This window comes from Ptiloglossa arizonensis, chromosome 2, assembly GCF_051014685.1.
Source record: "Ptiloglossa arizonensis isolate GNS036 chromosome 2, iyPtiAriz1_principal, whole genome shotgun sequence".
Taxonomy (NCBI): domain Eukaryota; kingdom Metazoa; phylum Arthropoda; class Insecta; order Hymenoptera; family Colletidae; genus Ptiloglossa; species Ptiloglossa arizonensis.
In genome coordinates this window covers 3465742-3487626 of record NC_135049.1, presented here as the reverse complement: position 1 = coordinate 3487626, position 21885 = coordinate 3465742, and the positions used below count along the sequence as shown (strand labels likewise).

The window sequence follows — 21885 nt, the reverse complement described above, 5'->3', positions numbered from 1 at the left end:
AATTTTCAGATTTTTTATTTCAAAGCGATTCTGTTCTCTCGTTCTGCTATTAATTATCTATTTATGTATGGGATACGTAATGCATCATAAAATTTAATTGATTTAATTTTCTAAAGAAGTATAAAAAAAGATTAATTGCACGCTTAAGAAGATATGCACATAACAATATAACGTCCATAAATTCTGAATAGAAATTAGCGTGTGTCAAGTATGTAAAACTTTATTATCACGGAAAACATTGTTGTTATAAAACTGTTGTATGCACTGTGAGATATAGAATATTCACGATTGTACGTTCTTTGCAATTTATCGTCGTATGCAAAACGTCGTTACCGTCGTTAGAAACTAAACGGACATGATTGATGCTTAGGAAGAAAAGTCGTTAAAGTCGATTCGAATTACGTTTCCACTCCAAATAAGAATTTTATTTACAATCGTCTTAAAAGTACATTTTCATTTCTTTAGTATAAGACGAATAAATGTATATTTTGCCAAGGTTTCTTTCCATGGACATTGCAACCGAGGCCGTCAAAATACCATCGTAATTGCGGTCACCAAGACGTTTCATAAGAAAGAGGGACTACAGTAAAACCAGTTAATATGCCCCAGTTGCCGCAAAGAAACGCATACCGTTATATGCGAAATTTGTACTGTTTTTAACGCTAAACGTTTATGAAATATTTATAGGATTTCCCTTTGCCGAAAAGGTAATGCATCAAAACATGTGGCAACGATACAAAATTGAGTTTCTAGCTTCGTATTTAATTAAAAAGATAGATTAATTCTTTGTACGAGGGAAATATGTAACGTAAGCTGCTCTCAAATCCTCGAATTTGATATATTTTTATCAACATGTCGGTCAATTCGTAAAAATTATTTGAAAATTAAAACTTGAACGAGTTTCATTAATTTTAACGATGAAAAAAGGAAGAAGCTCGTAATCAAAGCTTCTCCCCGTGGGTATTTCATACTTCGTGACTTTTTCAAAATTAACAATACACGTTTCAACATCTGAGAAATATAATATGGACGATCCTGTTTCAAGGCAACCGTGTGGCTCTCAATTATAAACTAATGGGTAGCAGAAAATGTTCAATGACCATCGCCTCAATATGGAAGTCTAAGAAGCACGCGCTGTTGCACGCTTTCTATTGCGTCCGACGTAATCGCGCAGGAGTAACGCACTTTAACATAATCGCGCAATCTAACATAATCATTCCCTATTCTGCAATAAACATTTATACTTCCTGGAATTTATTCTTCCAGTTTTAACCTACTCTTAGGTAAAAATCTTGTTTAAATTTCAAAATTACCAACTATACGATATATCGTCCTACCAAAATAAATTTCCAACGGTTACAAAATTAAAAAAGTGCACTTGTTTCGAAACTATAGACATGAAGTATACAAATAATGCAATATGAATAATTTGGTGCATAAGTAATCGTACAATCAGTTTCCGATTCCTTCTCGTTGATCGTATAATGATACCATCGGTTATATTGTACACAAAAATAAGTCAAAAATGAATTTTTTTTTCGAAAATCTCGAAAGGAATAATCTGTCGATCATAATCTTAGTCTCTCCAAATCAAATGATTTCTTCTCTAGATATTGTTTCGTATCAAGAAACAAGACAAGAAATAATGATCGCTTCAAAAATTTACTAGTTTGAGCAACGTCAGTATTATTTCACATTGATACTTTTGACAATTTATCAACTACGTTGACACGACCTTCCTTTCATTGTATTCTGACATCCTATATAAATCTACATGCAATTTCGATTGAAGAAAATAGAGTAACCTCGATAACTAATACGCATTAATCTGCAGGAAAAATAAAAATAATGTATGCTGAAAAATAAGATGCTGTCAATATATCTCATAACACGTACATTTCCAATCATCGATTATTATAAATGCATAAACAAGAGAAAATAATATCTGTACGTGCTTCTTAAGGTGTAAGAAGCTTAAGAAGCTTATTAAGGTAAATAATTTCTGCACAACGCAAAATGTTTATACACGACCGCACAATGCATTATTTTGTAACTAAACCACATATTCTCAAAAGACAAGTATATCTAATTTATTTTCCCGGACAACAAAGAAGCGTGCAGGAAATCGTTCGCTAAGAAAAGTTCATACGCATTCAAGATATTTCTAAGAGACCAATCATATAATTATTCTAAATACAGGTTTATCGAATTAAATGTCAAATGAATAAGTAACCGTTTAATTCTTTCTCAAACATACAGATAACGAATATCGTGTCAAAACACGTCATCTACTTATAATTTACAATTTCATGATTAACGCAATCAATGCATGCGGAGCAGTGTGAATATATTGGGAATATTAAATATAAAAATTTATTCGATATAATTTCCATAAACAATTATTCTTCTAAACTAGTTTATGGCATGTACGAATCGAGGCGTTTAACGTTATCACTCCAAAAATCTTCAGTTCTTTCGTTGATACGAAACAATATCTAAAAAAGAAATCTTTTGGTGCGGAGAGACCAAGATTACGATTGACAGATGATTCGTTTTGAGATTTGCGAGTCATCGATGTTTTCTCAAACGCGACAACATATTTTTTTGCGAATTACGTTGTAGCTGACATCGAGACGAATTGAACGACTTGTAAGAATATAACCATTCAAATGACCCTGAATAGAAAATTTATGTTAGTGGAACGTAACGTTTGATGGTGATGTTAGGAATGTAATCGTTCTTTTGTACAATCGGAAGAGAATAATTTCAAAACTGTAACGTTTAGTATTTTAAAGACCTCTTAAGGTAGGAAGTTGACGTATCGAAAGAATTACTTTCTCAACGTTTCTTGTAATATAAGAGGTTTCAAAATGCTACCGTGATTGAATTGAAGGAAAACCAGAGTTTATGAGGACAGGTGGTAGGGGAAAACTACCGTTCTCCTACCGCAGAAGTTTAGTATTCAGAGAATCATAATTTACAATCAAATAACGGAAATGACACGGTTAATACGCTTTGTTGGATTCATTTCATTAAATTTAACATTTTTATCGCACAAGCAAGAAGGACGTAAACGGAATTCTCTAACGTGAAAGAGCATTACGAATGTACAAAAAAAAAAAAATGTATCGTTAACAGAAAACAATATAAAGTGACATTAATTTCATACTGATATTGTCTATTGTGACTTATGATATTATGTGAGTACTTTCGTTTACATAATTCATCGAAATTAATGTCGGACATTAATTAAGAATTATAAAGAAACTTTACTTCTTTTCTTTTAAAAAATGTTCTGGTTTATATTTAATTTTTAACTTACATTTTAAAATAAAGTAAATAGTTTTTATCATATTACATTATAATAACACCATTGTATTACATTAACATGATACAATATACTTGAAGGTATTGGCCTTCTAAACTTACGTAAAACAATATTCAAAGTAATGTACATATTTGTTTATTAATATGCTACATGTATTTAAAAAAAAAAACAAAAACAATGGATCGCGATTTATTATGTACGCGTATTTTTTATCATAATATTCAGTGGATTAAAAATGTTTCTCCGATAAGTGAATGATAAATTAGTTTACTTTAAAACAGGATTCGATTCTGTTTCGATTCAGTGTAAACAATAACAGAAACGGTGTTAATCTCGACGTTATCCAGTTTTCATTGTTGCAAATCTGTCCCAAATTGACGAGCACGTTTCTTGTTTGACAAGTTCATTTCTTCGCAGAGTAAATTTTGATACAATAACCGATGCAATTTTAGCATGTATTATTTATTTCCAATTTCTGACAAGAGAAAAGTCTCATATCTGAAGCGTTATCAAATCTGAAATGATACACTACTTTTGTACACTGTTTTGTTCTCGTGTGATACTTACACGATCCTTGTCACAAATTGCATTTATTCCGTTCCCCACGTTGCCGCTCGACATCTTCGAGATCGTAGCTGACATGTTCAAACTATCGTGTTTTCAAAAATCGTAGCACCAATCATTAAATCCAACGTGTACGCGCAACGTTAATATAATTGTGTCAAGAAGTCAACACATCAAAGCTCGTTTGAAATCTACGGCTGCCGCAGAAAGTTTCACCTCTTATCTTGTACATAGACAAATTCACTTGGTTTACAGAAAGTACTCGGCGGTAGGTAAAAGTATATAGAGTCAACTGTTAATACACTATTACGAAATGCCCCTTACAGAGAAGAGAAGAGCTTTTTCTTAAGCCGCACGACACGGAAGTTTCAATATTTATTTTACAACAATAACGTACGGTTCTCTCGGAGAGAAACTGCAATCGTAGCCGTCTCGTTCGAGATAGAACAAAAACTTGTCGACCGCAGAAAACACGTGAATACGTGGAACATGGAAAAAAGAATCCCCGTGTGTACACACTGGCCACAAAGTGATGTTAGTTAGCCCGCGTACTAAAGCGGAATACCTACCAGTACCGAGTTTGCCAGGCCGATCATGCAAGCCGATCTCCCTCCATCGTTTCACAACCTGGTGTGGAGATACCGGTGCCGAGAAACAATTTTTTACTCATCCCGAACTGAATTTGTCAGGTCCATCTACTCCCGGAAGAAAGCTAAAAATAGAAATGGACGTACTACGCGAAAGAAGCAAGAAAATTGTATAATAGTTTCGTGGAAATTACCGGGCCTGTTCTGTAAGAATAGCATTGTAATTGTTGCGTCTTTTCGATAACATCGTTCAAAACAATTAAAAACTTCTTTTTTAATTGGGGGGGTAATCGAAGCGAAAGAACAATACGAAATAGTTGATCTATCGCGTATAATCGCAATGGTTGTGAGTTTACTTAAACATCTTGGATGAAATTGCATTATACTATTTCGTATTCATTATTTATGATTATGAATTGTAATTTTATGCCTGACACTAATAACTCATACCATATCTATACCACAGGTTTGAAAGCCCCCATAATACCTCGAATTTGGGTATCATGTGAATACATTGCAATAAAACGAAGGAAGGAGGAAGCATGATGTGTAAAAAACGTTAAAAGTTAGAGAAAGTTTTGAACTTTAATTACAGTACCTTCAAAGTCTTAAATTCGTGCGACAAGTAACGATCGAATTTTAAAATTGTAGTAAAAAATTACTACAATTTAAAATTAATTATAAAGAATTTCTTTGAACGTCTCGTGTTTATCAGTTATATGATGATAGAAAAAAGTTTTAGGAAAAAAAACTATTCAATTTACATGAATAAGTATTATGGTCGGCGGCTAATATTTCTTGAAAGTCAAAGATTTGCAATATCTATCATTTAAATTGGAGAAAAAGAGCACAACGAGACAAGTTGAATTACAATATGCATTATATGATTTTATTGGAAAATTTATAAATAAAATGTTTACCGACATGTTTGAAAGACAGAAAGTGCAATTATATATGAAACGTGGCCACCATTTTTCAACAAGAAAGATTTTCTACATTTTTTAATAAAATCACAATTTTTATAATATAATTGAACTCGATTTACTATTCCTGTTTTACCTGTTTCAAGAAATACACGTTCAATTTAAGACAACTTAAGCGACCTCGAAATGGTAAAATATGATCTGTACAAGATAATATTTATTCTTTTAAACTAAACAAATTTTCTTTCTTCAATTCTCTTCGATCATCAAAAGCAGTGGAAATATTTGTGGTGGTCACAATAAAAAAGACACCCTGTATATTTAAAATCGTATTGTTAGATCTCTGTCCTGCTTTCTCTCACAATTATTTCCGGTACGTAAATGCGTACTTGCTTAAGTGTTAATAGGGCGTTATAAATGAAATAAGATAAGTGTTTTAAGGTCATTCTATATTTTCTAATCGCGTTGAGAAATTGGTAATTTAACAAGATATACGTAATATTACAAAATTAGATATTTAATAATATTTAATTATTATAATATTAACTTTCCCAAGAATTAAATGTTAATAGTATTATTAGCAGTTTTAAATCACAAATACTTCTAGAAATAACTAAAGTTCCAATTATAAAAGTTATAACAACATAGTTAAGCAATATCATCGATTTTCACTTTGATATCATGTATATATTTTTATTTTAAATTATATTCAACGTGACAGATGTACCTTTTTATTGAAAATGAGATTGTCAATGTTATGTGACCGATAGAGTATGGTAACCAGTTAATTGTACCTATGAACGTAGATGGCGTGGCCAGGGTATTGCCTTATTGTAGCGTGCTATATTGCAAAAATAGAGCAGCAGTTGTTACGAATCGTTTGTGATCAGTAAATAAATAAATAATAAAGCAAAGATTTCCTTTAATCAACGAGTGTTTGTTAATATCCTTACCCTCTCGTACCTTCACACAGGCAATGTTTATCATGTTACGCGCATAGACGATTCGCAAGTCTCCTTTTCTTACCATTTCCATAGAACTTCCGACGTTATCGATTCAAACTGAAATCAAAATTCTGCGCATAGGGATTAAAACTAAGCATGACAAGAATTCATTGTTTTGGTAGTAATTAGAATCACAGATGAGACATAACATAAACCTTGAGAAATAAAAATACTAACATCGTAAAATAACAATGCTTTTGAAGCGACCTCTTCATTTAAGAATGGTGATTATGAGAATTAGTATATTTAACTGAAAGTAATAAACTTTGCAAATCATAACCAAAAAGCAATCTAGATTATTATTTGTTATTTAAAGAAGTGAATTGACAAACTTTTTTTTTCACATCGTATCGCCAAGAAGGATCCTTCTTAGTAGTAGGGATACACTCACATTTAACGTGAGGTTCTTTCACACACTTAAAGCAGATATATTGTACCAAGTTTTACTACAATTTAGCGTATGATGTGATTATTACTTTCTTTTTAATAAAGAATAATGCTTAATTATTTATTTTTTGTGCGAATAATTACTAAATGTTAGTCTATAGAATAATAATTTCTTTTCAACTAAATTCCTTATACTTTTATTGTACCGAGGCAGCACTTCCTACGATACGACCTGTATCATTTTTACCGTAGGCGACTATAGATGATTTTTACCGTAGGCGACTATAGATGATTTTTACTGTAGGCGTTCAGGTGTGAATCATAGTTCTTTCAGTCACCTCAATCTTCTGCCAAACAATTGTACTAATGAACAAAATAAGGCTAAATTAAAAAAGACTCAACACGAACCGTAGATTTGGCCCTAGATTCTGCATAAATTGCAAAGTTGAACGTTCTGCAAGTTATTAACTTTAAATTTCCATTTAATGAATAAAATGATACATTTTCCGGTACGTTTAAATACTTTTAATTAATAATGTTTCGTATACGTTAAAAATGTTAAAAATATTGTTTTTCCATTTATATAACCTTAACCTTAGGAATTGATATTCAAGCATATTCATAGATTAAATTTGTAGGCAAAGTTCAACAAGTATTTATCAATTCTTAATATATCATTGAATTAGCTATCTAATAAAATGTTTGCTAAAAGTACAAAGTAATTTTTTATCCATTTTAGATATCTTGTATGGATAATCCTGAGACAAATAAATAAAGGAATATAAAAAAAAAAGTAATAATTGGCAATATTTTAAATTGCGTGTATTAGGTTTACAAAATATATTCCAATGTAATGTGTCATACAAATATGTATATACCCATATAACACATAGTCATAAAGCATAATCCTTTTGATTTTATTTTAATAAAACGTATTTATGTAATGCGTATAACTTTTTATAATTTATGCATAAAGTAAAGTATACCTAAATTTACAACAGCTATTTTCTTTAAGTATATATATAACATTTTCAATTTAATTATATCTTACGTCATACATATATAAATCCACCACCAGAATATTCCAGTCGTGCTTGTGGTTCCACAAATGCTAACCAATCTGATGCATGTGTTGGAAGTAATCCCATTGATTGACATTTATACAATGCCAATGCAATATTTACCAGTTGTCCCAGAAAGTACACAAACTTTTGACCAAAAACATGAGTTCCTTCACTTACTTTAAATGCTAAAAAAATAATTTTTAAAATAGTAATGCTGAACACTTTTTCTGTCTTACGCAAATGTACCAAACAATTCTACATTAACTTTTGGGAAGAAGCAGAATCTAATATTACATATCATGGAACACCTCATGTATAAACATACATAATAATATAATACTCACTTTGTTGAAGAGTAAATAATGCTTTCACTGGCCTGATGATCAACATGCCAACCATCATAATAGGAAATATTGCTATAGAATTACCTGCCATATACATAATAAATAAATTCATTGGAACTTGTTTTAAAGGACCTAAAGCTAAATCCCATGACTTTTTCATTATCAAGTGATTAGAATCTGTTTCTCTAATAGAATCTGCGGCATGAACTAAAGCAACAGCTGGCGTATAACCTGGTGGGGAAGGGATATCCACATTTTTGTCTTGCTTGCTTCTACAAAGAACAATATTTTAGATTTTATAGAATTTGTAACAACTAAATATTAACTATAACAGTTATAGAATTATGACTATCAATTTTAATAAATATACAAATAAGAACCATTCCATTCTATTAGTTCTTAGATCTAATATTTATAATGTATCTATAATATCTCAATATTCTACTTTCAAATGCTTCAGGTCTCAATTAACTTGTAAAATTTGGCAATACAACTTAGTAAACTAGTACTTCATAACCTATACATATTTTAATCGTGTATTGAAATGTACAATACCATTGAAAAACAAGAATTTTCATTGGTGTATTTGTTTTCTACAATTTGTATTATATACTACACAAAAATTAAAAGAAAATTCATGCAATTCAATATATTGCAAGCAATAATAAAAATTAGTAAACATAACAGTGTGTACTTTAAAAATACTGGTTACTAACTTATGGGCGAAATCCAGAGCCCATTTGGATCGTTTTGTGTTTTGCTTAACTGCCATCATTACCATTACATGTAGTTTATACTTCTTATATTATTATTGTTGTTTCTTTATAGCTGTATTTTTCCCTCTTCGATACACACATATATACGCAATAGACACAATATGGCTACGACTATAGAATCATAGTCTGTAGCATGAACTAATCAAGTTACTACAAGAGAGATATGAATATTACAAAGTTCTTAGGAAATCAACTATGATCGGTGTACAATTTATCCCTAGTGCGTTTCTCAATCATTTTCTTCCCCTTGTATAATATTATATTTTTTCTGCAATAAAACTATTATAATAAACACACTTGTATATTTCCTACTTTCTTAGCCCTCTAGAAGAATCCTATAGAAACAAGTATATTCAAAAATGAAAACGCAATATGTATTTTATTCATACATCTTAGAACATAATTCATAAAAAATTTTTCATATAAAATAGATTCTTTGGTTATTTTTAACAAAAAACTTAAAAATATACTTATTTTTATAATACATAATCGAGGGTACGCGCAGTTACTTTCACGTTATATGAGTTCTAATTGTTTAAACGTTGGTACAACTTGAAAGGGGAATCTCACACTATCGTTTTATGCTACAGTTGCTAAGCAACCAAAAACAAATGACAATCTGTTATGCATAAATTGATGACAAGTTGCAAGATAAAAACTAAGCGAAGCAAACTGATATTTCAGTTAATATATACATACAAAATAATACATACATATTTATATACCTTATTTAACCAAAAATGAAACAATATTGTATAAGTAAACAAAACGAATTATTGAATAAAATAGAGGAAAGCAGAAATCCTTTTAACAAACAATTTGTAAGCAAAAATTATTAAAATTTATTATATTAGCACTTTATTCACTGAATATACAAAGTACAGTTTTTTATTCAGATTGATTATAAATATAAACTGATATAAAATATAAGTAAAATTTTGCAATGCGTGCACATTTATTTTGAATGTCGCTAAAAAGTTGAAGAATGCGATTTTTTAAATAAACTATTTCAATTAATATTCTGTAAAGAAAAACTCTAACTACTATTACACTATTACTACTACACTCTACTTTATTATTTATTTATTTTACTAATTATATTAATTTATTAGTACATCTGTAGTATTTAATGCTTATTTTATTTCATTACGATATTTTTATTATTTCATACAGATTATGGGTATAATGGTTTATTCATGCCTATAATATACTATTATTATTATCATCATCATTATCATTATCATTAGTATTATTAATATCATGCATTATTACATTATTAATACTTACTACTTACTTTTAATAGTGTTATGAGTTTTTATTTTTAGAGAAAGAATAAAACTTCATTATCCAGTGTTAAAGAATGTCTCACAGAATATTCTTTAGAAGACAAAGTCGAGGCTTTGAAAACTATGCTCATCCATAATGAAAAACATAGACAAGATCTACTATCGCATAGAAGTATAATGCCCGAAACAAAAAATATAGTTGGGGTAAGATTTCAGTATACAATAACCAATTTTATTTGAAATTGCTGCATACAGAATTATCTCCCTTTACTTTAATCTGTATGATTCCTTTTATTTGTATTCAATTTATTTTTATACTTATTGTAAATAAATATTTTATAAATAATGATAATAGTAAAATTAATAAATAACTTAAGGTAAAAGAATGTTTACAATCAGATCAAGGAACACCATTTCAAACAGTTATTTCTGAATTAAAAGACACTGTAATGAGTAGCTACTGGAATAAAGAAATTGGTAAATCACGTTATCAGGTTCCAAATCTTCCAGTGGGTATGAATCCATTAGAAACAACTTTTGGAAAAAAAACTGAATCTGGTACAAACTAATCATATGTATAATAAAATAGTTGTAATTTTATTGTAGCATTTAGAATATTTTTTTCTAATTTTATTGTAGCATTTAGAAATATATTTTAGAAGATTTATAAAGTACAAATCCAAAAATATTTTTACTATTAATCGTTTTCTATTAATTAGAAGCAACTATGACTGAACTACTTCAAACAAAAGTAAATCAAAATGATATTTTAAATAAGGATGTCCTTGAGATGTATAAAAAAAGTCATAATAGTTATCAGCCTGCAGAGCAAATTACTAGATAGTATGAAATAATAAAATGGTAAATTAGTATTTACAATTTCAGATCATACAAAACATAAATTGCATTTACAGCTATAAGGAACCATTCAATTCAAATCTTTTATTTGGGAAATCAAGATATAGTAACATTAACGGTACACGTATAAAAAGACTTCTGACGTGGATTGATTCTGATCCTACTACTGTAGTTAATTACATTTTGGCAGATTTTATAGAACGTTCACGTTTTCATATTGGAAAAGTAAGGTAAAATAAATGTTAATAGTAAAATAATTTTAATGCAGAAGTTAAATTTGAATGTTATTAGAAAATAAATTTATATTTTACTCAAGTGGGAAAGTTTTTAATTGTATAAACATTTGAATAGAGTATTGAAAAACATACTTACTGAAAGTGAAATATTGTATACAAGAAAATGTCACTTTTGTTTATACATATTTAAAAATTCTCTTTGTGTTATATCAATTAATTTTTTCAGAAATTTAAAAAATGCACAATTATATATGTCCATGACACATGGTAAAGCAAGTGGAAGAAAAGGAACACATGAAGTAGCAAATGTTTTAAGTGACTGTTCTATGAATAATGATGTGATACAGCAACAAAAATATTTGCAATATATAAACAGTTTACGTCAAAAACTTAAGAAACGTATCCCAGAAATACCATTTTTAGATATTTACGAAGATCTGTTATGTCTTGATAAAGTAATGTGTTATTTTTCATCTTACCCTTTTGCTTGAAAATACTTAATAAGGATCTACTTAAATACTTAGTATAAGATATTATATTTTCATTCAATAAAAGTAAAAACATTTAAGACTTATAGATTAATTTAAATAATTAAAGAGAAGTTATATATTTGTAGAATTCCACAGGAATATTACCAGAACACAATGTTATTTCTACATTAGCGAAATATAAAATATATATAAATGAAAAACTTTTAATACTACTACTGGATCTGCTTCAAATACGCAAGGATAAAAATATGAATTACAAAGAATTATTAAACCTTTTAAATTGGAAATGTCATTTTCCTACATTACCAAAAATAGAAAGTAATATATTTCAATTTTATTAATAATGTTACTCTATTAATGTATTTACATAATATATCAGTAATATATATTTTTAAAAACATACATGTGGAGCTTCTAAAATTAAGAACTTTAAAAATCAAAATTTTTCAGAGATACCTTTAGAATGTCAATATTATAGTACTATATACAGAGACGCAACAGAGAATATGGAGACAATAGATGTTACAAGTTAGTACAATTATTTTACATAAATTTTATTTAAATTAAAATAGTTTTTGCTAATATTCTGCATATATTATAAAAATATGTTAGTATTATAATTTGTATATTGTAGAAACGCATACATATATACTTTTAAAGTATCTTCCATGACAAAATATTCACTATTTTTTATCAAGAATATCAACAAAAAGGAGAAAGTTTAGTATAAAAACCAGCTGTTCAAAAAGTAAAAAATGTATAACATGACCAATTTAGTTTGTTTTGTTATGCATTTACATACGTTTTCATATTGATTTTCTTTTTATAATTATAGAAAACATATAAGTTATATTTCAATCTATATGAGTTATAAAAACTATAACCAAAATTCCAATATTTTTGTATTACTAATATTAAATTTGCATGAACTAATTTCTACTTTAGAGTACAAATTATTTAATAATTTAAATTTTAATATTTGTATTATTGATAAATAATTTCTTATAATAGGGATTGTATCTGAAGATCTTAAAGATAAAACATCGGCTTACAGCCTTATATTTCCAGACATCTTCACAAGACATGGCTTAAGCTATATAGATCTCTCCAAAGTATGTTTAAATATATAAACATATGTAAAACTATTGCTAAACATAAACTTAGAAGTCTAAAGAATAATAATTAAATTTTTTACTTAGTAATAATTTTTTACAGCTTAGATGCAAAGAAGAAATAAGAAGTATATTTGAAAATATTGGAGTTCAATTTCCTAATAATAACTTTGATTTGCTTTGGGAAGAAGGAGTAAAAAAAGATGGCACAGACAATTTATCTGTTAAAACTTTTAGATACTTACTGGATCAACATGACTTAACAATTAACGAAATAAAACAATAATTCGTAATGTTTATTTTTCAAAACTAATTAATACTACATCTCATCACTTTGAATGTAACAAGAAATAGGTAATATTTGAATGCTACCCTAGAAATTAAATATCTTGAAAATTATTAGTTTCAGGACATAAGTATCGTAATACCATTTTAATTCTTTATTTTCAAAATTCAAAACTCTATTAAATTCTGATATAAAAACTGAATATTTCATTTAAGAGAACAGAATTAACCTTCATACCCTCTTTATACTTTTATTTATGAAGAAACTATTGCCATTATATTATGTTTTTCCCCTCAAAACCATTAAACTTTTATATGTTGCACTTCTACTTATAATTTATAATTACGAAGGTATTAAAGTAGGCTATTTCTAATAGAACATCGCGTGCACGTGGGTATATACGTATACAAATGATTCTTATTATATGGAAAATTAAGTAGTGTTCTAATCTTGTGGTTTCAAAAATTTTGGTTTCGGTAATAATTCATTATTTTCTTCTAATGGTTTTTCATATTTATGTTTATGTTTTATATTTTTTCTGAAACTTTTCCAGTGTTGTGCCATTTCTTCATTCGAAACATCTGTTTCTTTTCTTGTTTCCAATAACATGTGCTCATTTTGTTCCAGTTCCATTATTTTTTCTATTTCAGGATTCATACCTTTAAAACTTAATCTACCATCAATTAATTTTTCACAGAAGATGTAACTAGGTTCAATGATGAATCTGTCTCTTAAATAATAAACAATATATATTAAATCATATTTTGTTATTTCTGACCAATTTTAGTTTCATTATAATAATTACCAACTATAACCAACATATAATATTTATTATGCATTCTAAAAGTATTTAGTTTTTTTCTTCTAAAAGTAACTCTTATAAGTTAAATTTATACACTTATAAGTTAATACTAATTTTGTATGTTAAGAAATCATGAGATGCAACATTTTTGTATGCTAAGAAATCAAAAGAAACTTACGATTCTTTCTTCATGCGCTTTGTCAGTTCATTACCAAAATATTCTTCACCTTCTTCCTTAAATTGTTGTTTTTCTACTTTCTCTTTAGTCCGTTTCATAAACTATTCATACAAGTAATACACACTTCTTAATAGAAGAAAACATACAATTTCGTGTTACATTGAGAAAAACGTAAAAATGTGTTAACCTCTTTAACTTACTTTCATTTCTAGAATACTTTTTGATAATTTTGCTTTGTTTGAATTCATTGTTCTATTTTAAAATACAAATCTTAACAAATAATTATTGCTATCATATCCTTAGTTACGTCCAAATAAAAGTGCACGTGACAATTAATACTTTCTTATTATGATTATACACTCTCTCCCAATGAAAATCTAGAGTAAATATTGACGCAGATCTTAACTACATACACAAGTTTAATAACAGGATATGGATTTTTAATAAAGCTTAAATTACCAACTTCTAGTTAAGTATATTTTTATGATTTATATACAAAGTAAGAAAGAAGAAATTATGTTCGTTACTAAAACCTAACTATAACTAAAATATGCAGAAAATTAACCTAAACTATGGTGAAAAACCCTAAACTATATAAATTCGTATATTGTATGTACATATATATAATTTAAAAAATTACAACTGTGAAAGCGTACTCACAAATATTAACACACTTGAAGAATAATATTTGTGATAATGATTGTTTAGAGGTTTGTACCTCTGGGTAAAAAGCGGGTAATGAAGCAGTGTAGAACAAAATAGGTACAACCGGCTTGTGTATTTCGAAGTGACAAAAAATCTAAACAAACATTGCAAGGCTTAGAAAGACAATATATTTTATTGGCTTTTATATAGCTCCACATTGGTTTGAAATAAGGAAATTATAATTAGTTTATGTTTTTAGTATATTCACTTTTTCAGTATCAGACTTCCATACATTTTTATTTATAACTATAATAAAACATTGTATAATTTCTGCATTAAATTCATATCCACAAAAATTCATTTACTATTATCTACAGTAGCCCATTCTTGTTTTATTTCTCTTTATTTGTAGATGGATTCTCCTAAAATAAAACATAAAATATGACATTTACATATTATTATTATTGATTAATTACTAATTATTAATATTTAATGATACATGAAGATAGGTGAATATAGAAGTAATTATGTGAACACAAGAAAATGGAAATAGGAAGGGTACTTATGTAATTACTTTTATTTCCTCCAAATTTTTTGACTGTTTTAATAAGAACTATTATAATGGTTTTGAACGATCTTCATTATTATGCTGAAATATACTGCAGACTTCTAACTTATCCTCAGCTGACCTTCCAAGTACTATGATCACAACTTTTATTTAAGGAACTAATTTTACAAAATGAGTTTATACAAAATTTTATGTTCATAATTCATCATTAATTTGTTTCACCAATAATTTTAATTGTTTTTTCAAAATTTACAATAAAAAACTAGGCCAATATTACAATTATCTAAATGTGTATATAATAATGTATTAATAAAAGAAAATATATATATTAATATTTTGGAATAAATTTTAAAATATGATGCCAAACTATATTAACGTCATTACAAGGTAAGGGAGGAATGATGCAATATGGATATTTTTTTGTTGCATCCTACCTCCGTTTTTTCAGTTGTAGTATTCGACGTTTTCTGTTCAAAAAGTTGACTTATGGTACGATAAAATTCTGATTCAAGTAGAGTTTTTACAAATGAAATTTCTTTAAGTGAAATTTCCATTTTGTTATCTCCTGGTTTCACTGAAATTATTAATCCAACATATTGCAGTTTGCAATTTCATTAATAGTTTATATTTCAGATGACAAGTGCAAAATTTATGAATCATAATTTATTATTGTGCAATACAATAATGGATTTGACTTAAATTGATTAAAAATTGTAAAAACTAAATTAAGTTGTTTCAATGTATAAAATATTCTAAATTTATTTCAGTATCATTAATGTATAAATTCAGCAAACCTTTTATGTTTTTTGGCAAAATAATTAAATAGATAATGAAAAATCCGTAATTAATATATAATATTCTTTATGAAGTATTTCAATACAAAAATTTCAAGTACTTTAATATCAAAGTAATAATAAATGTACGCACCACCACAAATGAAATTGTAACCAATATTTCCATAATGTTGCACCATATTAAATGCTTCTTTAGATTCCTTAGGGAAACAAATAGGTGCAACAATACTAGCACCTGCAGTAGTATAAAGTAATCGTTTAAATAAACCTCCTCTAAGACCCAGTATCAGTCCTGATAAACCACCGATACAAATAGCTCCTCCTCGTGGTAAAATATTGTCTTCATCTTGAAGGTAATCAACTACAACTATAAAAAGACAAATACTTAATTAGAACAAATAAACTAACACTTTATACATTTTAAGTTAAATTAAGTTTTTTATTAAATATATTACGTTTTTTGTGTAATATGGTTTATTGGTTAAAAATTATATAAAGAATTTACGAATAAAAGTATAAATATTAGAATTTTAGTCGTATATAAACACATACATTTAGCATTATCGATAGTTGATGAAACATTATGTGATAGTTTATGGTATATAACCGTCAAATCTTCAACCGAATGACGTACTTTTCTAATATTTTCCTCTATTATAGATGGGTATGCTATGCTGTGAAAGATCATGATTATCATTCTTTTTTAAATCATCAATTATTTGTAAAGATCATCTGATAGAATGTTTCTCATGATTTATACCATAACAGAAACATTTACATAAACTGATTATGAATGTAGAATACAAATTATCGTATAAAAAATATTTTAATTCTTTATAAGACACTTTTATATAAGACAATAAAAATTCATTCATCAATATGAAATTACTTGCAGTTTACCATGGCATCTCTTTAGAACACCCATCATCAACAGAGTAAATGGGTAGTTCAGATGGTTTTATTAATTTCTGTGATTGTGCTTCGTTACAACATGGTGTAGCATGCTCTTTTGGTGGAGTGGCAGGTTTCATTGCTGGTATTGCTGCACATAGTCCACACGGCATCAAGAATTTCTTGAAGAACTTCATGTAAACACACATCTGATTTCTCTCTTATATACCAGTAACAATATTTAAACTACTTAAAAGAAAACTTCTACTTGCATCTTTCCGAGATATTGCACCCGTTTATCGATAGAACTTTACTAAAATGTTCAATTATATTCTACTAAATTATAAAATAAGGGAAACAAAATTACATAAAAGAAACCTATTCAATCGAAAATAATAAATGGTATATTTTAACGATTAAAAATTCATGTAATTTATGTCTATATAACTGTACAATTACCATTGTCCGCTGCATTTTACAACACACAATCGATGAAACAGTAACTATGTTTAAAATTTATTGTTCATTCATGAATTATGAAGAAATATTTTAAAATAGTTTCTAAAATGATTAACCCAAATTGATATAACCTAAAGATTGTGGCACTAGTAGAATGTATTCTAGCAGACCTAAATTGTATGTTTTATAAAGATGCGACACCTAGTGTTAATTTCAAAAGTTGTAATTAATTAATTTATACATTTTATACATTTTATAAAAAGCAAAACAAATTATGATTTGTATAAAAAGTAAGTAAATAACAGAATTTGTAAAATGTTGGAAATTATGCAAGTAAATGGGTCATCTTTTATTCGACTATAAGTAAAATATTATACTATTTAATATAGTATTCCCTGTTCGATTCTTTCTTTTATATTATTATAACGTTATACCCTATCACTTCCTGAACCTGTTCAAACCAAGCGAGCCTCAGTATTACTCACTCTCATCTTTTCTTATATCGATCTCGATATGTACCGAGTTGAAGAGTCAGAAAGATAGCAGCAATCGGATTTCACTTACTTCCCTCGTAAGTTGCCTCGGCTCGGTCCCGAGCTTGTGACAACCTAGAAGGGAATACTATACTTATTACAGTTTTTCCAATTGAATTTCTTTAACGTATTTTTGTTATTAATTTATTTCTTGGATATGATACAATCACGAATAGAGATTTGTAACTGAGACCTTTTTCAGTCAAATACAGATTTGTAATCGAAACCTCTTCAAATATTACGGTTAAACATTTCATTAAAAATTTGTTAGTTTGTTACTGAAATAAAATGTGTTATTCATTTCGGTTATCAGTCGCTTTCTTAGGGTTATTACTTATTAGTTACAATAAAGTATGAATAGAGTAAAACTCAAAAGATGTACTTACTAGATTTATAGATAGTTTATGCAATAATTTGAAATAACGTAGAATTTATTGGCTAAAATTAAAAACTTACATTACTTCGTAGAAAATTGACATGCTGTATCAAATTCTTTGTTACGTAGTCATTTGCAAAAATTTATAACGGTTAAAAAGAAGAAGATCAGAAAGTCGCTTGAATTAATCTTTCGGGTATTATATACATATATACATATGTACATATATCTTGTTACGCATTAATACTCAAAATAAATCAAAATTTTGTATTCATTAAAACTATAACTATAGTGTTTATATAATAGTGAACTCAAGTGATGGAATTATTAATTAATTACTTACTTTTACACCGGTTCTGCCAAGTTCCATTAAAACACCTGGTTGATAATCATCGCAACGATGTACTGGTTCTCTACAAGTTATATCTTTACCAAATACTCTACCAACAGTAGATTCCAAAAATTGGTGTACGTAATTATTCATAATGATTTTAAACAATGATTACACTTCTTTAAATTTTGAAGTCCGAAATATTTTAATTTTTACGTTTTGTACAAAGCCGAAGGTATTAATTTAAAAGTCAATTAGCCATTTTTAAGTGTGAAATTGTGCTATTTTCATGTGTATCAGTAATTTGTTTAAAAAGTAAAAGTCGAATAATTTATTATTTTATTATAAAAATGTTTCCACTAACTAATCTTAATTATTTAAATATTTCAGTGTAGTTAATAAAAACAGTATTATTATTTTAAAGAACAAATAAAATGTTACAGCATTAATAAAAAAATAAAGATCATGTATGTTTTTTCATTTTCTTTTATATTTTTATACTATTAAAATTTAGTTTTAATACAAAATTTATTAGAATTTCTAAATAGTCAAAATATAAAACTTCTTAAATGTTTAAATTTTAAATAAAAAATTCAACTTTTTTTAAAAACTATTTTTCTAAAATCAAGCATTATTCATGAAATGTTTATAGCATTGAGGTTTACTCTAATAAAATTAGTAACAATTTTCAGAGTATTGCATAAAATGAGAAAAGTAAGTGAACATATAAAAGACAAAAACAATATTATTCAGTACATAATAAATTTTTAATAAAATAAAAGTAAATATCAATTTCTTATTAGTAAAGGTATATTTTTGTTTATACATGTTACTAATTTTTCATTTATTTATAGGTATATTTTATTAAAGCATGTGATGCTTTTCTGCTACTACAGTTTCCCAAAGTTTATCTTTTTTCATAGCAGTTATAATCATTTCTTGACTAACAGACCATAATCTTGATGCAAGTGCAGAATCTAATACTGTATTCGAAGGATCGCAACGGTAACAATTATTGAAATAAACTCCAGTTAGACCTATCAATTCAGGTGCAGTTGCACAGAAAATTGGTGTACTCGCTGCTTGTTGCTGTAAAGTTTGAATAATTGAACAATCAGATTCTTATTTCAAACAATTATACAGACTCTTATTTCAAACAAATAAGTATCATACCAGTGATTTTGTGAAAGGTCGCACTAGCGTAAATAAAAATCGTAATATCCACGAATAACGAGACAGTGAAGATGAAACCATATTACCAGGATGGCAACTAAATATGCTTACAGAAGGCCAACGTCTTGCCAATTCTTGTGCAAATAAAATATTACATAGTTTTGAATCATTATATGCTCCCATACACCAATATTTATGTGCAGGTGGAGAAAGAATTAATTGATGAAAATCTTCTACAGTTCGCAGGAACGAAAATCTATTAAGAAATAAAAATAAAACATTATAATTTGATTTTCGTATCGAAATTAAATATGTTTGTGATGTAATTTTGTTTAATTAAGAAATTTGTGATACCTGTGTGATTCACTTGAAACTACCACTATCCTAGAGTTAAGACAGTTTCGAATTGGTTCTTCCAATAAGAGAGTAAAATAAAAATGAGAAAGATGATTTACTTGAAATGTTGTTTCATAACCATCTTTCGTAAGTTCATAAGGAATCGCAAAAACCCCAGCATTTAATATAAGAATGTTTAGTGTTCTAGAATTGTAAAATACATTAATTATACAAATAAATTACAAGTAGTGTAATTATAGTAATATAAATTAATTACATTGATTTATGGTAATAATATTATTGATTAATTTTTTTATACTATGGGGTTACCTATATTTGTGTTTAAATGTTTCAGCTGCTTCTCTGACACAATGTAATGAGGACAAGTCTAAATGTAATGTTTCACACATTACATTGTCTCTTTCTTGTTGAATTTTCTGTACTGCTTCTTCACCTTTTTTTAAATCTCTGCAAGCCAAAATAACTTTGCAACCATGTAAAGCCAATGATCTAGCAGTTTCAAATCCTACAAAAACAACATTGATTTTAATATTAATTAAATACATTGAGATAATAGTATTATATATGGAAAACATTTCCAAATATATTATATATAGGTATTTCTTACCTATGCCTGTATTAGCACCTGTAACAATGGCAATTTTGCCTCTTAAATCTCGACCATGTAAAACAAACAATGCTGTACTACTCCCATCAAATCGTTGACGTACAGGTTGTGATAATTCTCTATATTCCGTTGCAAATGCAAGTCGTGGATCAGAATACGTTGTTATTTCATTCGTATGATCAATGAATAAAATTTTACCGTCATCTGACACGTATCTCTCCCATCCAGATGGTAATTCTTATTAACAAATAATGTTATTAAGTTCTTATCATTTTGTTTCATAATATTTAAGTATGCAATGTTTGATAATTGTTAAATATTTAAATACTTCAAAAATTACTGTACGTTATGATACTTTTCTTGATATTAGTTTCCTAAATTTGTATGATATAAATGAAAATCAGTTAATAATTTAAACAAACTACATTAATATATGAATATATGTACTAATACTGTACCCCCTTCAACAATCTTTTTACGACCAGTCCTAGGATGTGCCCATTGTGTGCTTCTTGTATAATGGCTAGAAAAAGAAAAATACTGTTGAAAATTCTGGAATATTTAAAAGTAATAAAAATTGTTTATGAAGTACCAAGAAATCTTATTTTAGGAGAATATATTTAAATCTTTACTATACTAATAGTTTATATCAGTGTATTGCAATAATAATATAAATGTGTTGTAAAAATATCATAAATATGATTTACTTCACATAATAGACGTTTCCATCAACAATTGCCATTTCTTCCCACCCAGGAGGTAATTCATCTTCACTGTCAGAATCATTCAAAATGCCTACCATTTTCTTGAATTTTTAATTTCTATTTTTATATCGATTTATGTCTGATTATTTGTTACTTTTTAGTGTTTATCAGAAACATTAATTTATGTAGATTTGGTATAAAACATGTAATAATGTTACATA

General features: G+C 27.6%; 5 protein-coding genes and 1 long non-coding RNA gene across 15 annotated transcripts in view; 2 read left to right on the top strand and 4 right to left on the bottom strand.

Annotated features, from left to right (window-relative positions):
* Fatp1 (Fatty acid transport protein 1) overlaps nucleotides 1-4467 on the bottom strand; it is a 30504-nt gene extending 26037 nt beyond the window's left edge. Inside the window, exon 1 of the mRNA XM_076304927.1 lies at nucleotides 3896-4467. Coding sequence (XP_076161042.1) covers nucleotides 3896-3970 — 75 coding nt within the window. The 5' untranslated portion in view covers nucleotides 3971-4467. The remainder of the gene's footprint in view (nucleotides 1-3895) is intronic.
* On the top strand, nucleotides 3100-5511 carry LOC143143566 (uncharacterized). The gene is made up of 3 exons (XR_012991187.1): nucleotides 3100-3200; nucleotides 4582-4685; nucleotides 4946-5511. It is a non-coding gene; the product is annotated as an uncharacterized LOC143143566 (long non-coding RNA).
* A 2082-nt stretch (nucleotides 5512-7593) lies between these two features.
* LOC143143563 (ER membrane protein complex subunit 4-like) lies at nucleotides 7594-14660 on the bottom strand. Of its 2 annotated transcripts, XM_076304946.1 has the most exons (4): nucleotides 14427-14660; nucleotides 14227-14327; nucleotides 8202-8473; nucleotides 7594-8042 (listed from the first exon to the last, which is right to left on the bottom strand). In XM_076304946.1, exons 1-4 carry the CDS (start codon nucleotides 14472-14474, stop codon nucleotides 7846-7848), a joined length of 618 nt encoding a protein of 205 aa, XP_076161061.1. In that variant the 5' UTR covers nucleotides 14475-14660; the 3' UTR covers nucleotides 7594-7845. The 2 variants fall into 2 exon arrangements, with proteins under 2 accessions (XP_076161061.1, XP_076161063.1); XM_076304948.1 differs by lacking the exons at nucleotides 14227-14327; nucleotides 14427-14660 and adding an exon at nucleotides 8918-9096.
* Nucleotides 9621-13969, top strand: LOC143143561 (EF-hand domain-containing family member B). 2 transcript variants are annotated; one of them, XM_076304936.1, is made up of 10 exons: nucleotides 9621-9798; nucleotides 10303-10467; nucleotides 10641-10821; nucleotides 10983-11106; nucleotides 11178-11351; nucleotides 11584-11812; nucleotides 11974-12166; nucleotides 12299-12376; nucleotides 12860-12960; nucleotides 13064-13969. In XM_076304936.1, exons 1-10 carry the CDS (start codon nucleotides 9718-9720, stop codon nucleotides 13244-13246), a joined length of 1509 nt encoding a protein of 502 aa, XP_076161051.1. In that variant the 5' UTR covers nucleotides 9621-9717; the 3' UTR covers nucleotides 13247-13969. The 2 variants fall into 2 exon arrangements, with proteins under 2 accessions (XP_076161051.1, XP_076161050.1); XM_076304935.1 differs by lacking the exons at nucleotides 10641-10821; nucleotides 10983-11106 and having other exon boundaries at nucleotides 11149-11351.
* Nucleotides 14661-15113: 453 nt separating the features above from the next.
* Mic26-27 (MICOS complex subunit 26/27) lies at nucleotides 15114-18190 on the bottom strand. 8 transcript variants are annotated; one of them, XM_076304943.1, is made up of 6 exons: nucleotides 18069-18190; nucleotides 17134-17315; nucleotides 16786-16907; nucleotides 16367-16600; nucleotides 15874-16013; nucleotides 15114-15293 (listed from the first exon to the last, which is right to left on the bottom strand). In XM_076304943.1, exons 1-6 carry the CDS (start codon nucleotides 18072-18074, stop codon nucleotides 15264-15266), a joined length of 714 nt encoding a protein of 237 aa, XP_076161058.1. In that variant the 5' UTR covers nucleotides 18075-18190; the 3' UTR covers nucleotides 15114-15263. The 8 variants fall into 8 exon arrangements, with proteins under 8 accessions (XP_076161058.1, XP_076161054.1, XP_076161053.1 ...); XM_076304939.1 differs by having other exon boundaries at nucleotides 17134-17333; nucleotides 18069-18089; XM_076304938.1 differs by lacking the exon at nucleotides 18069-18190 and adding an exon at nucleotides 17584-17757 and having other exon boundaries at nucleotides 17134-17333.
* A 1352-nt stretch (nucleotides 18191-19542) lies between these two features.
* On the bottom strand, nucleotides 19543-21877 carry Wwox (WW domain-containing oxidoreductase). The gene is made up of 7 exons (XM_076304934.1): nucleotides 21668-21877; nucleotides 21419-21483; nucleotides 20961-21197; nucleotides 20663-20858; nucleotides 20351-20536; nucleotides 19997-20252; nucleotides 19543-19912 (listed from the first exon to the last, which is right to left on the bottom strand). Exons 1-7 carry the CDS (start codon nucleotides 21760-21762, stop codon nucleotides 19688-19690), a joined length of 1260 nt encoding a protein of 419 aa, XP_076161049.1. The 5' UTR covers nucleotides 21763-21877; the 3' UTR covers nucleotides 19543-19687.
* Nucleotides 21878-21885: the final 8 nt, after the last annotated feature.